We start from the raw sequence: 18404 nt of genomic DNA on the forward strand, positions 1-18404 counted from the left end.
TTTATTTGTTAAATAAGTTGAAAATATCCAATCAAGTGTGTTCCACTTCTTGATTGTGTCCCACATATTGTTGATGCTTCACAAGAAATTAAAGTTTTATATCTTAATGTTTGAAGTCTGAAATGTGGCAAAAGGTCACAAAGTTCAAGGGGGCCAAATAGTTTTGCAAGCCACTGTATATTATGCAAGATTGGAAGTTTTGTCTTAAAATATATGGTGTGGCGCTGTTACGACACGTGTTGCCTTTGGGTGGCATTGTCTATGCTTTGTGTTTTTCATATTCTTAGACTTCAGTTTCCTGCACTGTTGCTGCCACGCCATTGGTTGGAACATTTGCTCAACTTCCTGGCTCGGCCCATCAACCATCACCTGCTGCCATCACTTGTTGTCAGTCAGTCATTTAGTATAAAAACACCCTATTTTCACTGTTTATTCTCTTCTGTTGATGCACTTTTTGTTGACTCTTTTGTTCCGGCTTTTTCAGCCATCAGATCCACACTCCTAAGAACTGGTATGTTGATACGGCCAGGCCCTGGGGAAGGTCAGACAGAGGCCTCAATACATTCTACACATGGGATTTGTTTTTATTACGTCAGAGGTCAGAGGGAGTATGCCACCCTAGACGGTACTGTCAGTGACTGGCTGCTAATGGTGTGAAGTTAGCTGCTTCGCTTCTTAGCTGTTTTATTAAGTTCTTTGGCATACTTCCGCTAGTCCCGTGGCTTGGTTCTGTGATTTTGTAAAAGTTCTGTTGCTCTGTTGTTAATCAACACTACTTTTTTGTTACACCCTTACCTTCTTTGACTTAATTCTTGCTCCAGCGCACTAAGGCTCCTATTTTCCTGTTTAAAGCTATTTGTTACTGGCCATTTAAAACCTGGAAACACCTAAACTTATGAGTCTTAACAGCGCTCTCTAAATATTTTCGCTTTTATGGCTCTTTGGGTTAGAAATGTTCCCGAACCCTAATTTGAGATATATATATGTATGTATGGGCAGCACGGCGGCGCAGTGGTTAGCGCTTGTGCAGCACAGATCATGTCATGGGAACCTGTCGTGGGTTCAAATCCAGCTTCCTGTGCGGAGTTTGTATGTTCTCCCCGTGCTTGCGTGGGTTTCCTCCGGGCACTCCGGTTTCCTCCCACGTTCCAAAAACATGCATTTCAGGTGAATTGGCCGGTCCAAATTGTCCCTAGGTGCGAATGAGTTGTCTGTCCCTGTGTGCCCTGCGATTGGTTGGCAACCAGTTCAGGGTGTCCCCTGCCCACTGCCCGGAGATGGCTGGGATGGGCTCCAGCCCCCCCCCCCCCGCGACCCTAATGAGGATAAGCGGTACGGCTGATGAGATGATGAGATATGTATGTATGTATGTATATGTATATACAGTGCATCCGGAAAGTATTCACAGCGCTTCACTTTTTCCACATTTTGTTATGTTACAGCCTCATTCCAAATTGTATTAATTTAATCTCTTATCTCAAAACTCTACACAAAATATTCCATTATGACAATGTGAACACATTTTTTTTTTTTTAACTTTTTTTGAATTTATTAAAAATAGAAAACTAAGATATCACATTTACATAAGTATTCACAACCTTTGCCATGAAGCTCAAAATTGAGCTCAGGTGAATCTTTTTTCCACTGATCATCCTTGAGATCTTTCTACAGCTTAATTGGAGTCCACCTGCAGTAAATTGTCTACCTGTCTATATAAGGTCCCACGGTTGAGTGTGCATGTCAGAGCACAAACACCAAGCATGAAGTCAAAAGAACTGTCTGTAGACCTGCGAGACAGGATTGTCTTGAGGCACAAATCTGGGGAAGGATACAGAAAAATTGCTGCTGCTTTGAAGGTCCCAATGAGCACAGTGGCCTCCATTATTTGTAAATGGAAGACATTTGGAACCACCAGGACTCTTCTAGAGCTGGCCGGCCTTCTAAACTGAGCGATTGGGGAAGAAGGGCCTTAGTCAGGGAGGTGACCAAGAACCCGATGGTCACTCTGTCAGAGCTCCAGCTTTCCTCTGTGGAGAGAGGAGAGCCTTCCAGAAGGACAACCATCTCTGCAGCAATCCACCAATCAGGCCTGTATGGTAGAGTGGCCAGACGAAAGCTACTCCTTAGTAAAAGGGACATGGAAGCCCGTCTGGAATTTGCCAAAAAGCACCTGAATGACTCTCAGACCATGAGAAACAAAATTCTCTGGTCTGATGAGACAAAGATTGAACTCTTTGGTGTGAATGCCAGGCGCCATGTTTGCAGGAAACCAGGCACCGCTCATCACCAGGCCAATACCATCCCTACAGTGAAGCATGGTGGTGGCAGCATTATGCTGTGGGGATGTTTTTCAGCAGCAGGAAATAGCAGACAAGTCAGGATAGAAGGAGAAATGAATGCAGCAATATATAGTGATATCCTGGATATAAAACCTGCTCCAGAGCGCTCAGGCTGGGGCGAAGGTTCATTTTTCAGCAGGACAACGACCCAAAGCACACAGCCAAGATCTCAAAAGATTGGCTTCAGAACCACTCCGTGAATGTCCTGGATAGCCCAGCCAGAGTCCAGACTTGAATCTGATCGAACATCTCTGGAGAGATCTGAAAATGGCTGTGCAAAAACTTCTCACATCCAACCTGATTGAGCTTGAGACTTATTGCAAAGAAGAATGGGAAAAACTGCCTAAAGATAGGTGTGCTAAACTTGTGGGATCATATGTATTTGCTGCCAAAGGTGGATCAACAAAGTATTAAGCAAAGGCTGTAAATACTTATGTAAATGTTCTTTCTTAGTTTTCTATTTTTAATAAATTCAAAAAAAGTTTTAAAAAAAAACTTTTTCACATTGTCATAATGGAGTATTTTGTGTAGAATTTTGAGATAAGAGATTAAATTAATACAATTTGGAATGAGGCTGTAACATAAAAAAATGTGGAAAAAGTGAAGCGCTGTGAATACTTTCCGGATGCACTGTGTTCATTAAATCATAAATGTTCATTAAATTTCATAATTTTCCCAATTTTCTTGTGATACTATACACAAAATCAAATGAAAGACATGATATTTTGGTTATTCATAGCATGTATGGTTAAATTTGAAGAGTTTGGCCCACTTGACATCTACCGAGGCCATATGTGGCCCACGATGTGAAATGAGTTTGACACCCCTGGTTTACAGGAAGAATCAACTCTTCCAGTTTCCGCAAGCGAACAACTACAGGCAAAAAAAAGATTTTGTGTGCATGTTCATTTAAAGTTACAAGTAACTTGAATTTAATGTGTCTAGTAAGTGCTTACATCACTCAATCTAATGCCTGTCAATCTAGCTAATTGCACCTCTAAATAATTATTGCAAATCCTCCTTTTTAAGCGAACAGAATACAGCAACCATATTAGCAATCTACCAAGACATCTGCTACAATTAACCAAGATGATCCGGATTAGAGCCGAAATGGGCAAGACAAAATGATTTTTTTTTTCTTTAATGTTCCCGTATGAAAATGGTTACACGACTCACACAATTTGAAATGATCAAAAAAGGTAGAAAATAAGGCAAACTTATATAAATCGAGTGTATATAAGCCCGAACCCAGCTGATCAACTTTTGAGGGACTGAACCCAGAGTAAAACCAAACCTTTACTTCAGCGCCAAAGTATGCGTTTTGGCTCAGATATGCTGAGGTATGCAGCTTCGGGTTTACTTCCCTCAAATCAAGTGTGCACTTCCAAGCGCATTTGGGCGAAATAAAAGTGAAGCAAATAAAACTGAACGAAATGACACCGAAAAAAAAAATCATATTCTGCAGATTACAAAATGCAAATAGTGAAATATTTGGCTGAAGGTCAGAAGTTTGTAAACCTTGTAAGCTATTCGTGAAACGCGTAAATGACGTCCGACATAAGCCACATAAAGGTAGGTTTCTTTTACCGTAACACAATGGATGAAAACTTATTTTGATTTACTGATTTTGAGTTAAACTGATAGTTTGAAAAGTAAGTTATGTATTATAGTTATCCATGGTATATGAGTGCGCATTTCGGCACCTAACTGCAGCGGCGACATGTGTTACAACAATAAAAGTAATGTTCCTTCAAAAAAAATAATTCTCTAGTAGAAGTAAAAAGCAGTCATCTAATGTATTATTTGAGTAAAAGCAAGTGCATGCTGTTCATATCATCCACGAAGAAAAAAAAAAACGAAAGAGAACCCCAGTCCGACTTAATGATTGACATTTTAAGCTCAACGTTTTACCTCCAATCCTAAAATCGAACTCCACACAACCGAGTGGTTGCGCTTAAAACTCTGTCAACGTGACAACTGAAATAAATGAAGGCATTTTTTTTTTGCAATAAAACACTTCTGCAAATGAAATCATTTTGAAATGGTTCTGCAGAAAAAAGTAAGTCCAGGGAATCTAAAGCAAAAAACTGTACATAACCACAATATTACACTTGACAGGGGTATTGCACTGAGAACCAGGACATTGAATAGAATAGAATAGAATATACCTTTATTGTCATTGTTATAACATCGGTTGAATATATTGTGACAACGAAATTGGACATGGCACTCCACGTCCACGTTTTACAGTGAGGATAAGGAAAACAAAGAAGATAAAGGAACGCAGAAGATGTTTGTACTGTCCTTGTTGCAGGCTTTGTTTTCCTCCGGAGGGGTGTGTATGAGGTGGTGAGGGACAGACAGAGATGGCCGGATCAGACTAGATGTTTGATCTTACTGTACACACGGTCCAGTGTTTTTTCCCTTGGTTGCTCAGTCCACGTATTGAATGAATTTGGGAAGTACAGTCCTTAAGCATGCCTGATTAAAGTCGCCGGCGATGATCAAAGCTCCGTCGGGGTGTGCAAGCTGCTGTTTATTGATAGCAGCGGGCAGGAGATTTAGCGCAATGCTAATGTTAGCATCCGGTGGAACGTAAACATTAACCACAATGACCACAGTTAGCACTCTCGGTAGATAGAAGGGTCTACATAATACTGCTAAAAACTATATCGAGTGAGCAGTGTGTGTCGATGATTCTGCTGTTATTGCAGCGCATAGTCCCCCACCCCTGTTTTTATCAGAGTCTCCGTCTCGGTCGTGCTGGTGAAGCGTGCGTCCTGCTAGTTGGACTGCGGCGTCGGGGAGCAAAAATACTGCAATTTCGGACGAAGATGTTGATGGCGATCCGCAGCTCAAATTCACTCATTTTGTGGACAATGGATCTGGCATTGGTCATGAACATGCTTGGAAGCGATGGTCTGTGTGGTCACCTTCTTAGCCTAGGCCCGACCGGCAGCTTTTTACTTCGTTTTTACTCAGTCGTTGTCGGCAGGCAGATCACTCAGGGAAATCCGGTGGTCTCTGTATATCCCTTGGGATGTTGTGTATGTTATTGTAGTTGTGAAAGGAGTCGAAGGGAAAATATAAGGGCTGAAAGAACACTAAAAAACAAAAGACGAACTGGAGAGCCTGAAGCCGCTGCACTCGCGCGCACCGCCATTATCAAGAAATTCGGACAAGGAGTACGATTCTGGAATGAATTATGCTTGTATGTTGAGGTACCACTGTATTCAACGATTACCGGCCCGTTGCACTGACTCCTATCATAATGAAGTGCTTTGAGAGACTGGTTAAAGAGCACATCACCTCCAGTCTCCCCTCCTCATTCGACCCCTTTCAGTTTGCCTACAGGACAAACCGCTCCACCAGGGATGCCATCTCCTCTGCGCTTCACCTGAGCCTGACACATCTAGAGGAGAAGAACACCCATGTGCGGATGCTGTTCCTGGACTTCAGTTCAGCATTCAACACCATCATCCCACAACATCTGGTAGACAAAATGAGACTCCTGGGTTTCAACACCCCCCTGCGGAACTGGCTGCTGGACTTCCTCTGTGACAGACCCCAATCAGTGCGGATAGGTCAGAACAGTTCAGATGTCATCTACCTCAGCACGGGCTCCCCCCAAGGCTGTGTCCTAAGCCCCTTGCTGTTCACCTTGATGACACACGACTGCGTCCCTAGGTCCGCCACAAACCACATCGTGAAGTATGCTGACGACACAACAGTGGTGGGCCTCATCAGGGATGACAACGACCTAGCCTACAGAGAGGAGGTGGAGCAGTTGGTGGGCTGGTGCAGGGACAACAGCCTGGTCCTGAATGTTGACAAAACTAAAGAGATCATTGTCAACTTTAGGAAAAACCAGCCCAACCATGCCCCACTTTGCATCAACAACAAGGCTGTGGAGGTGGTCAGCAGTATCAAGTTCCTAGGGGTGCACATTACAAACAAACTCACCTGGTCCGTGAACACTGCATCACTGGTTAAGAGGGCACAGCAGCGCCTGTACTTCCTGCGGAGGATGAGGAGAGCCCACCTGCCCCCACCCTCCCTCATCACATTCTACAGGGGCACCATAGAGAGTATCCTGACCAGCTGTATCTCTGTGTGGTGTGGAGGCTGCAGCGCTACCGACTGGGGTAGTGTGAGGAGGGTAACGAGGACAGCAGAGAAAATAATCGGGACTACACTTCCCTCCATTCAGGACATTGGCCAGAAGCGCTGCCTATCCCATGCTAAGAACATTACCGGGGACCCCTCTCACCCCCATCATGGACTGTTCACTCTGCTAGCCTCTGGGAAGAGGTTCTGCAGTGTGCGGTGCAGGACCACCAGGCTCCACAATAGTCTAGTCCCCCTGGCCATTAGACTGTTAAATGGTCAATCTAACATATAGTTAACTTAAATCTAAACGGCTGCTAATCTGACTTTTTGCACTACTGGCAGTTTTTTATAGCTTGCCACTCATTGCACATTGCTCTCTGCACTATGGTAATTACAGCGTTATTGTTACAGTGTTAATGTTACTGTGTACCTGACTTGTTAACCTGACTGCCCATTTTGCACATCTGGTTAGCTACTCTTCTTGCACTATCGGCACTATGGTAAAATACTATACGTAGCCAATTACAATACAACTTTATTTATATCTGTACATTCAAGGAAACTGTGGGGGTAAGATGCATCGACATTTCGTTCTGTATACACGTGTACTAGAATGACAATAAAGTAGATCTGAATCTGAATCTATTTCTATAGAAAATATTAGTAATTTCTTTGCAGCGTAAAGGGATTTTACTGCTGCTACTGCTACCTGGAAGTTTAGTATAGTTGTGAGGTGACACTTACAGTGCGAAAGTCTTCCTCGAACTTGTAGGCACCGCCACCGGTTGCGCAAAGTGTGGTGTGCAGACTGGAGAAGTTCTTATCCCGGCCCATCTGGATGAATCGTGGCATAGCTTGCGTAGGGAAGCGGATGAAGTGCAGGTTGCCCGTGCGGCCGCACATTGTCAAGTTGCGCAGCTCCAAGTGGACGTCGCGCACACCAGTCTTGCCTGGCATGAATGTTGTCATTTAACATTTTCTGCCGCAATTGTGTGTGTGTTATATATATATTTTTTACCATATGCAACATTTGAGGTTAGGTATTTGCGGATGGACTTGAGGTTCTCTACCTCCTCTTCTTCTGCCGTGATGTCCACTGGTTCAAAATAGACCAGTTTGACGAGCGTACCACCAATGTCCATTCCAAACCATGGGAACGCTGCCAGTAAGCAAAGGGAGACGTGTCATTCCTTTTCATCTCAACCATAAAAGCATGTTATCGGATAAAAAAGGTTATAGAATATAAAAGCTGGGTAAAACGGATTGGTGAGAAAATTGAGTGGAGAAACATGGGTTGCTATGGAAACAGACACCCGTCACCATCCCCATCAATCATGCTTCTATTTCCCCTCATACAATGCACCAGTCTTTACACTCGTTTGTTGTGTTCATTATCGTATCTGCTCATTCAAATTTGTTCCTCACATTATCCATGCTTTTGGTTTTCTGTTTATTTTTCATTACAGCTTCAAAAATATTTTCTCGGATTGGTTTCTCAGATTTTAAACATGAAAATCAAATATTCAAACCTAAATACTAATGTTTAGAGGTAAGAATGAGTCTAAAAAATACCTCCGGACATGACCCTGCACAAAACCAGACTAATTAACTTGATTGACAGGACTGCGCCCGGAGCAAACCCAAAATTTAATATTTTTGTCGGGCTGCCATCAGACCAATTAACTTGATTTTGCAGGACCAGACAAAAAAAAAAAAACAATATAGAGTCGAGATGTATATGTTTCAAAACGTTTTCCAAGAAAATTTTATGGCCTGCAAATATTTTTCAGTTTCACTTCATCCTGATGTATTTCATTAGGTTAAAACAATGTACATATTTTTATGAACATGATGAATGCATTTCAACTCTGAATTCATGCTAGGACTCAGAATAAAAGACCAGACAAAGAGAGCAAAAGAGAGATGTTGATGCGCACCTACTTAATTACGCAGAGAAATACTGCAGCCCACTAGGCTTTGAGTAGATTATTGCAGCTCAAATTAATGAGAAAGGATACATAGAAATGTTATTTCTACATTCTGAAAATGGGATATATAAATAAATGATTGTAGAGCAAAAGCACAAACTAGATGATAAATTAAAAAAAAACACTTTTTCTTTTTATTATTTGCATCGAAACACACACAAAAACAAACTGCTTGAAGAAGTGTTAAAACAAAATTAATAGGAACTCTTTCAGAAACATGTTTTTAGAATAGAGGTCACACCAACTAAGAAAAGGCCTGCCCATAATTTAACAGAATAAAGAAACAAACAAGCTAGATAAAATTGTTAACGTTGTATTCTAATGAAAAAAGAACAAAAGTAATGTGATAAGACCACTATTGAAAAAAAAAAAAGTTAAACATACGTAAAAACAAGCCGACTAATGATTACATATGACTCAAAAAAATAAAAAGGTATCGTGTTTAAATAAAAAGCAGAAGCTCAGTGTAAAGGCCCGGTCACACAGCCTTTCACAGGCGTATGGAGGCTGAATCACGGCCAAAAATTTCTGCCCATGAAGCAGACGCTGTTGGACGCTTTGAGATCGCGATACAGACGAGATACAGCAGTGCTTTACATGCGGCAAGAAATTCACACGCGGTTGGCCGCGCGAAAAAGTTTTGCGATGCTCAAAACTTTAGACCACGGGTAACCGCGGGCGACACACGTGGTACACACGAGGTAAAGACGCGGTACGAACGTGCTAGGACGTGCTACGGCCGCGGCCAAGACGTGGTTACACGCGGGTAGGACGCGAAATTTTAACGGGTAATCGCGGGTGGAGCACGGTCATAGCACGTTTGTTCTGCGCCTGTATCGCGGTGTTACCACGTGCATTAGCGTGTGTACCGCGTGTAAGCACGGTCAAACGCGATGCAGCCGCGGTTAACACGGTCAAACGCGGAACAGTCGCCGGCGTCTGTTTCCCGGGCATACCACGGGTAAACAGCGGGTTTAGCCAATTTAGCACATTTTCCAGCGCGTCTGCTTCTGGCCGTGATTCAGCTGCGATACGCCCGTGAAAGGCTGTGTGACCGGGCCTTAACACAATAAATTTCAAAAATAAAGAAACAAATGAAGGTTACAAATGGTGCAAAACATCGATCGGATAAAAACTTTGACTGTGCTGCCTGGCCTTGCTAATTGATTCCAGTGAAAAAAACGTGCATTGTTTAGGTTGTGGTTGTCATACAGGAACAAGATTACGTCTACAGAGCAAGGTTTAAGTGACATTCTCCATTGATCAACTGTGCGCCCTGCTTGCTGCCACTGGTTGTGGGGTATGTACAACACGCATCGTACTAACTTTGCAAGTTTGGCCTATAAACTGCAGCATATTTCCTGCGTAGAATTAAAAAAGCAACAACGGAGCAGTAATGAATTTTAAAAAAAAGCAGTGCCCAGCCCAAATCCCGGACTAATGTTTGCCTTTTTAGGCCCGACACGGCCCAAATTCGGTCGGGTCGTGTTAGGGTTTAAGTCTTAAACTTTAAGATCTTACCTTTAATATCTACTTTGACTGGACGGTTTGTGGATTCAAATTTTTTTGCGACAAAAAGAGAGCATATGTCAAAGTTGTTCCCTTAAGAATTAAATCTTCAGTAACTTGAAAAGGGCTATATAAATGCAGACCAGTTACTATTGACAGCAACAAAGTAAACATTATTTGAAACAGGATACAACATGGCACTAAATATGTAATCAGGACGTAAAAGAGAAATAAGAGATAAAAAGAATGTCATGATAAATTGGCAGACATATTTATAAAGGTAGATGGGCAGCACGGCGGCGCAGTGGGTAGCGCGTGTGCGGCACAGTTCTAAGGTCTTGGGAACCTCCTGTGTGGGTTCAAATCCAGCTACCGGACTTACTGTGCGGAGTTTGTATGTTCTCCCCGTGCTTGCGTGGGTTTCCTCCGGGCACTACAGTTTCCTCCCACTTTCCAAAGACATGCATTTCCGGTGGATTGGCCGGTCCAAATTGTCCCTAGGTGTGAATGAGCGAGTTAGTTGTCTGTCCCTGTGTGCCCTGCGATTGGCTGGCGACCAGTTCAGGGTGTCCCCTGCCCACTGCCCGTTGATTGCTGGGATGGGCTCCAGCACCCCCGCGACCCCACTGAGGATAAGCGGTGCAGCTGATGAAGAGAGATGAGATTTATAAGGTAGTGCTTAGTACTAATTTGGAAGTGTTTTTGAACAATAGTGCAACAAAAAAGTTTGCATTGTAACAATAGTTCAATAACAAAAGTAAAGGTATAACAATTAGCAGCAACAAGATAAGAATACCCATGTTTCTGTACATAGGCAAGAGATAACATTTTGGGCTTCAATATCTTTGTAGAAAGTGGGCTTCTGTCGCTATTAAATATTGTGTTAAAAAAAACACATAGGAATAACTATTTTCATTAGCTTGAATTAGAACTGTGACACAAATTTATAATGATATCCCCACATTCAATTTAAGAATGCAATTCAATTCTGTTTTTTTTGGGGGGGGGGTTATAAATTATTTGGTACCAATAGCTTGAGAAAAGGTCCTAAGAACAAGTACTCCGTTGAAGGGAAACACGTGCTTGCTCATTTTATTTCCATTGTCGGTATGTCGTCTATCACCATTGCTTGTAAGTGCTGTCATCAGTCTTCTAATTTGCAAGTAGTGCCTAGCTTGCAAAATTAAAACTAATTTGTCCGCATACCGTACTAATGCAGCTAAACTAAACCTATAGGGTTATTTTTTATGCGCGTCCTTCATTTTTTTGCCTTGAGCCTTTGGTTTGTGTAGGGCAGTGTTTTTCAACTGTTTTTGAGCGAGGGCATGTTTTTTACATTGGAAAAATTTTGTGGCGGACCACTAACCAAAAATTTTATAAAATGACACTGAACAGTATGTTTAATTACAATATAATTTATATTACCCCCGGTTTTTACAGCACTGACACTTGACCATGACATCAAATTTGCAAAAAAAGATTCATAAATGTTTTATAAAAGTTTACATTTTAAAAAGTGACATTGGATAATTTCTCATGGCACACCTGACGATCTCTCTCAGCACACTAGTGTGTCGCGGCACAGTGTTTGAAAATCACTGGTATAGGGTAGCATATAAGCTAATATTTGTCTTTTAAATGTTTGATGGTTGAGTTATATCAAGTTTTCCTTTCCTGTACTCTATCGGCGTAACAAATTGACTTTTAATATATATATATATATATATATATATATATATATATATATATATATATATTTGAATCAAAGGGGGAACAGAGAATTTCAAGAACATGTATATATTATATACAGTAATCCCTCGGTTATCGCGGTTAATGTTGACCAAAACCACCCGCGAAAAGACAAAATCCGCGAAGTAGCGACGCCCCTTCAAAAATGCTAAAAAAAAATATATATATATATATATATAATATATAATATATATATATAATATATTCTGCCCACTGCCCGGAGATGGCTGGGATGGGCACCAGCCCCCCCGCGACCCTAATGAGGATAAGCGGTACGGCTAATGAGATGAGATGAGATATTTTTTTTAATTATTATTTTTTTTTTTAGACCCGCGAAGCTCTGAACCCGCGAACGTGGAACTGCGAAGTAGCGAGGTCCCACTGTATATTATATATATATATATATATTATAAATATTGGAATAGATCACAACGTGTTAAGTCTTGCTTACACATTGAGAAAATATGTCCTAATATTCCTCTCTATCCCCCAAGGGTGAATTGTTATTTTTAGAAGTTGCACGAGTATGGTGATCAGGTGCGGTGAGCAAACATGAAATGAAAATGATCTGCATTTATATCGCGCTTTTCAAGTCAATGACTTCCCAAAGCGCTTAACAATGTGCTCCACATTTCCCAATAGCGGCCTGGCAGCCATGTAAGGCGCTAACCTGCTTATTGGGGGTATTAGGGGTTCGGTGTCTTACCCAAGGACACTTCGACATGTAACATAGACGAGTCGGGATTCGAACTGGGATCCCTTGATCCCAAGACGAGCGCTCTACCACCTGAGCTACTGCCGCCCCCATGAGCAAACAGAAGCTTTATTTCAAACGTGACAACATGCTGACTGGCACAGGATGGTTTACTTGAGTTTGAATGAAGCCTCATTTCTGTGCAGTGAATCAACAGCCCTTCTCCCCAATTGAAGCTGTTTATGATAAGCTGTGTGCTTGGTAGTGAAAGCACATTTTCACTATAACATTGCAGTATCGTATCCCACATTTAACGTGCAAGTAATAAAAATACATTCGAGAGGGTAAATAACCATATGAACCAAGATCCCAGAAAATTTGACTGCCATGTGTATTCAATAGTTTAACTTTCCCAATTCATTGAATCTGTGAGGTGAACATTTCAGAAGGCTTTGAGCTGGAGTCAACTGCTAAAGGTTAGGGTATTTTAAGAATTGTATTATTAAAAAGTAATTTAGGTGGAACACATACCTGTCAACCTCCACGGCTCCATGCCCGTACAAACTGTCGTATTTTCCCGTACAAAATAATCGTACACGATATCTTTTTTTTCTGAATGATGCATGATGGGGGCAGCACGGTGTCGCAGTGGTTAGCGTGTGTGCGGCACAGTTCTAAGGTCTTGGAAACCTCCTGTGTGTGTTCAAATCCAGCTACCAGACTTCCTGTGCTGAGTTTGTATGTTCACTCCGGTTTCCTCCCACATTCCAAAGACATGCATTTCCGGTGGATTGGCCAGTCCAAATTGACCCTAGGTGTGAATGAGCGAGCGAGTTGTCTCCCTGTGTGCCCTGCGATTGGCTGGCAAACAGTTCAGGGTGTCCCCTGCCCACTGCCTGATGATTGCTGGGATGGGCTCCAAAACCCCCGCGGCCCTACTGAGGATAAGCGGTGCAGCTAATGAGATGAGATGCATGATGGGAAATCCCCAGGTGGCAGACGCATGCGATTGCCAAATTTGTGTTTTTCCGTACATATTTTCCTTTCATCGTGCATAAAAAAACGTACTTTGTATGGCAAAACCGTACAGGTTGACAGGTATGTGGAACATGTGAGTGCATTTGGGAATTTAACTTCTTCCAGAAATTATATCGCAGGGTCTACAACTGTTCTTCAAAGGAAAACCGTGCTAAAAACAGTCTTTCAAGAAGCCCAGAAACATTGTGACTCGAGCTAGACTACTAAACAAATCAGACTGTCTACACTACAGGGGTCGGGAACCTGTGGCTTGCGAGCCATATATGGCTCTTTTTATGAGTACCTGTGGCTCAGAGACAAATTAGATTGCATTCAAATTTTCTCCATCTCATTCAAAACTTGAATCATTAATCCTGGTGATGGGGACCAGCCAATCATTTCACAGGACTGGGGATGGCGCGCCTCACACAAGTGAAAAGGAAAGAACAACTAAATAGTCAAAATGAGAGAAAAAGACATTAAGGATAACACCGGCATACCCACTGAAAGAGACAAAGACAGGAGATGCCCTTCTTCAGTTGTTTGGAGGTAGTTTTGAAAGGTAAAATCCAATTAAAAAAAGAGTCTACTGTATTGCGTCTGTAACAAACCTGGCCGACGTGTGGCCACCAAGACGATACAACAAATTTATTCCATCAGTTAAAACAATATCACCTGCTTACATTTTAAAACCCCAAACAAGTGCTAGCAGGCCAAGCACCGAGCCATCGAGTGTTGAGCACAAACAGAAACAAGAACTCATTACTTGCCATTTCCTTTAGTCTATTTATTTATTTAGTCTATTTATTTATTTGACAATGTAAAACACTTTGATACTAATTGCAAATAAAAGCTTTATCATGCTTGTTGCTGGTTATAAATTAAAATGTTTATTTATTTTGGGAGATTGCAGGTCTACCTCGGGTTATGTGCAATGTTCTCCTTTTAAATTCTTCATTTTATTAACTTATAAGTTTGTTTAATGTACATCATATTTGTGAGATGCTGTGTGGTAGTTTCTCACCATGCGCCTTTGTTCTAACATTAACGATTGGTCAAGCAGCAACTGTAGTGTCAACTTTCACTCAGTGGCAAAAATTTAAATGTGAAAGAAAAAATATGTGATAATATTTGACATTGACTGAAAATACATTTTATATTGTATTAACAATTGTTGTCATATTGCCCAGGACTAGTTGGAACCCTACTTTCAAGCGGTCTAGTTGGCACTGTGTTGTCTGGTGCAAGCGAGGGGCATTGCCGGTGTTATGCCGAGAATTGTATCCCCGCCGAGAAGTGTATCCCATGTCGCGGGAGCGCGCACACGTCACTCCTGTTGCTACAACCACTTTTACCTCGTTTTATCTCACTTTTACATCACTTTTCGGGTATGTAAGGGCGAACATATATCCCAGACCACTTCGTCTTGCATTTGTTGGGAATGTAATACAACTTAAACCATTTCTTCTTTGTATTTGTTGCGAACGAGATCGAATGGTAATGCACACCGTATATAAACCACTTTTGAGCAGGTAACGTGTTTATTTTGCCTTTTTCTATTCAAATCGCTCGTATTTAAACTGTTATGCACGCTACCATAAAGCTGATTATGCTGAAACGAAGTGTCAAACCAGGATAAGCGGTATAGCTAATGAGATGAGAACTGTCAAACCATCAACAGATAAACGGGAGACGAACGTGTTTGATTTCTTCTCATAGTCAAACGAAGACGTAACACGTCGATAATTGTATTTTGTGTTTGACTTGAATAAACAGATCATCATGTGCCTAATATTGTCACAGTAACGGTGTCATTTTTTTCTAGTACAAATGATCCGACGTCAACCTAACAAATGTAAACAATGCTGGTGGGAGGGACCAGCCTGGCTGCAACAGCCTGGCTGCTGCCGAGAAATGCACCCCCCATCTATCTCTGGCTATGAAGGTCACAGGTCCATGAAATTTACCCTGATTACTCCTGGTGGGCCCATATTTTCACAGAGAAAAGCACAGCTCGCTGGATGCAACTGAACCTGTTTTAAGGGGGGGTGCGTTTTTGCCTGCCGAGAAATAAACCCCCCATCTATCTCTGGCTATGAAGGTCACAGGTCCATGAAATTTACCCTGGTTAGTAGTGGTGGGCCCATGTCTTCACAGTGAAAAGCACAGCTTGCTGGATGCAACTGAACTTGTTTAAAGGGGGGTGCATTTTTGCCTGCCGAGAAATGCACCCCCCATCTATCTCTGGCTATGAAGGTCACAGGTCCATGAAATTTACCCTGGTTAGTAGTGGTGGGCCCATGTCCTCACAGTGAAAAGCACATCTCGCTGGATGCAACTGAACCTGTTTAAGGGGGGTGCGTTTTTGCCATATCAAATTGGTTATGTAATAACATGGATCTTGCTATTTTCATGGGTTGTGTATTTACTTTTAATTCCTAAAATACTAATCAAACTCTTTAGTTTGCAGAGAATGTATTAAAAGGAGAAGATATCACCATCAAAACCACAAAAAGTGAAGTCAACAAGTTGAGACTAGATATAGCGACTTATCCACTTCAAGAATCAGATGAGTGTTTTTTTTACAATATCCAAAAATGAAACTGTAGCTATTATTCCAGGTCACTTTGTATGCTGAATGGTTTAAATCAGTGTGCTAGCTTTCTTACTCTTGACCCACAACCCATAGCCTTTATGTATTTTCTCGCTGCTGTCATGCACTTTCCGGAAAACTTTTCAACATGTTACCTAGTGTTTACTATGTTTGTGTACTGTAATGCTAAATGTAATTCACCCTGTTCATCCTGGAAGGGGGATTACCATTTGTGAGGTCCCTTCTCAAGGTTTCTCTTTTTCCTCACGCTGAGGTTTTGAGTTGTGCCTTGCTCGCATGTTGGTTTAAGATCAGGTCATTGTGTCACTGTAATCCTCTGCAGTCCTTTCAGACATTTTTGTGATTAAGGGCTTCAGAAATAAATGTGACTTGACTGTTATTTGTTGTGTTATGTGTCAGCAAAGGTTTGGACCAAGGTGAGGACATTTCATTATTTTGTAGTCATCCTTGACCCTCCTTTGGAGTGCTTTGTTGACTACTTCCTGTTATTGTTATATCAGTCATCACTTTATATTCCAAAAGGCAAAACTTTAGCATACAGCTCTACAGTCTTACATGAAAAATACTTTGTTGCACATATATACCTGAACTTTCCAAAATGTACCTGGAAACTGTAAATTAACATTCCAGGTCATCCAAGAAAATAGACGTCTTCCTCAGTATCGGAACGTACCTTAACTTCACAAAAAAATATATGCTATAACTTAAAGATTGCAGTCTTTCTTGATGCACATATTCTACTGGTCTTAATCTTACCTTTTAAACTCCTGCGCCGCTAGTGGCCCGTTAGAAAAATTCCATAAATTAGCCGCTTCACTGAATAAGCCACAGGGCTGAACAATTGGGAAAAAAGTAGCGGCTTATAGTCCGGAATTTACGGTATGAATGTGAAAGACTGAAAAACAATGTTTCCTTGGAAAATAATTGGTGCATCACTTGCCATCTACCGTTTCCTGTTTTCACAATACAGTACGTTTAAAACAGGCTATTGTTACCATCCACCCTGGAAAGTGACGTTTACTAATACATTAGAAAACCTTTCAGATGTAGATTTGAAAAACGATGCATCATATTGATATGATATCAATTTGTTTTCCAGTGATATCGCTACGGGGATGAATAAAGTATCTATCTATCTATATCCAAATAAAAACACCAAGTTTACTGTCATGTAAAATGTGTAAGCCAATTCACAAATATATTGAAAATATATTAACTTCTTAATGTGGTTTATTTGTGGCTGTTTTGGGGGCAGTATGCAGAACATGGCCTCATGTTTGTTTGCAAAATCTTTTGACATACTACTTACTTTTATGCAGAATGTCATTGCAGAAATGCCTCAAGATGAAAATAGACTACTAACCCAGATAGTTGAAAGATGGCCAGGTCTTGTTTCTGACTGTTTGTATAAACACTATTTGTTGAGTCTACTTGCAGTGTCATTCCGTCTTAAAACCAATTTACCTTTCCATAAATATAACATTGAATTGCAACATTTGTCAACTGTAACAGACCAGTATTATTAATTATTACAACACACAGTAAGTCCTGCAACTCCACATTTGAACCACCCTCCAATATTCATGAGGCAAAACAAAATATGTTGTTTAAAGTACAGTAACTACAAGCCTAATTGAGTCACTCCAATATTTACTGGTTTTAGTTTAACAACGTTTTTTTAAAGAAAAAAAACTTTCACTTTATGAATGTATCGCTGTTAGAAATGGCAGTTTTCCACCATAAATAAACTGGACATGTTTCTATTGTTTTATTTGACCAATGTGCAGCCCTTTGAGACTTCTAGTGATTAAGGGCAATACAAATAAACATGACTTGACTCGGCCCAAAGGCTTGGGAAGGTTGGTCAGTCCAATCGCATTGATAACAAAATGTCTCAAAGGACTGCACAGGTTACAATTACACCATCCCTTGATTAAACCAAAACTCAAAGCCTCGGAAGCCTAGGAAAATAAGAATCCTTAAGAAGGGGCCTCACAATCCAGGATGACCATGGTGCAATAGATTTTGGATTGGGTAACAATACACAAAACTTAGTCAGCATTAATTTTTTTTTTTTAAAAGGTAATGTAAAAAATTGTCCGGAAAGTGCATGACATCAACGACGCCTTAAGCCAGTAAAATTGTCCAAAAAGTCCATGACAGCAGCTCCAAATCTCTGCCAGCTGGTCAATGCAGACGATGACATGCTTCAGGTCGAGGCAATGGTCCACTGACTCATCTACATAAGTATTCAGAGCCTTTGCAATGAACTCAAAATCGAGCTTAACTACACCTTGTTTCCACATATTTTACTTGATATGTTTGCACATTACTTAATCAAGTCAAGTCATGTTTTTTGTATAGCCCTTAATCACAAGGAGTCT

General features: G+C 41.2%; 1 protein-coding gene across 3 annotated transcripts in view; it reads right to left on the reverse strand.

Annotated features, from left to right (window-relative positions):
• The window catches only part of LOC148353470 (pantothenate kinase 1-like), a 99931-nt gene that overhangs the window by 69717 nt on the left and 11810 nt on the right, over positions 1–18404 (reverse strand). For all 3 annotated transcript variants that reach the window (XM_088350822.1, XM_088350824.1, XM_088350825.1), the window contains exons 2-3: positions 7468–7608; positions 7194–7399 (exon numbers count right to left, since the gene is read on the reverse strand). In XM_088350822.1, coding sequence (XP_088206948.1) covers positions 7194–7399; positions 7468–7608 — 347 coding nt within the window. The remainder of the gene's footprint in view (positions 1–7193; positions 7400–7467; positions 7609–18404) is intronic.

Source organism: Urocampus carinirostris, chromosome 13 (assembly GCF_059441175.1).
Source record: "Urocampus carinirostris isolate Australia breed hairy pipefish chromosome 13, RoL_Ucar_1.0, whole genome shotgun sequence".
NCBI lineage: Eukaryota > Metazoa > Chordata > Actinopteri > Syngnathiformes > Syngnathidae > Urocampus > Urocampus carinirostris.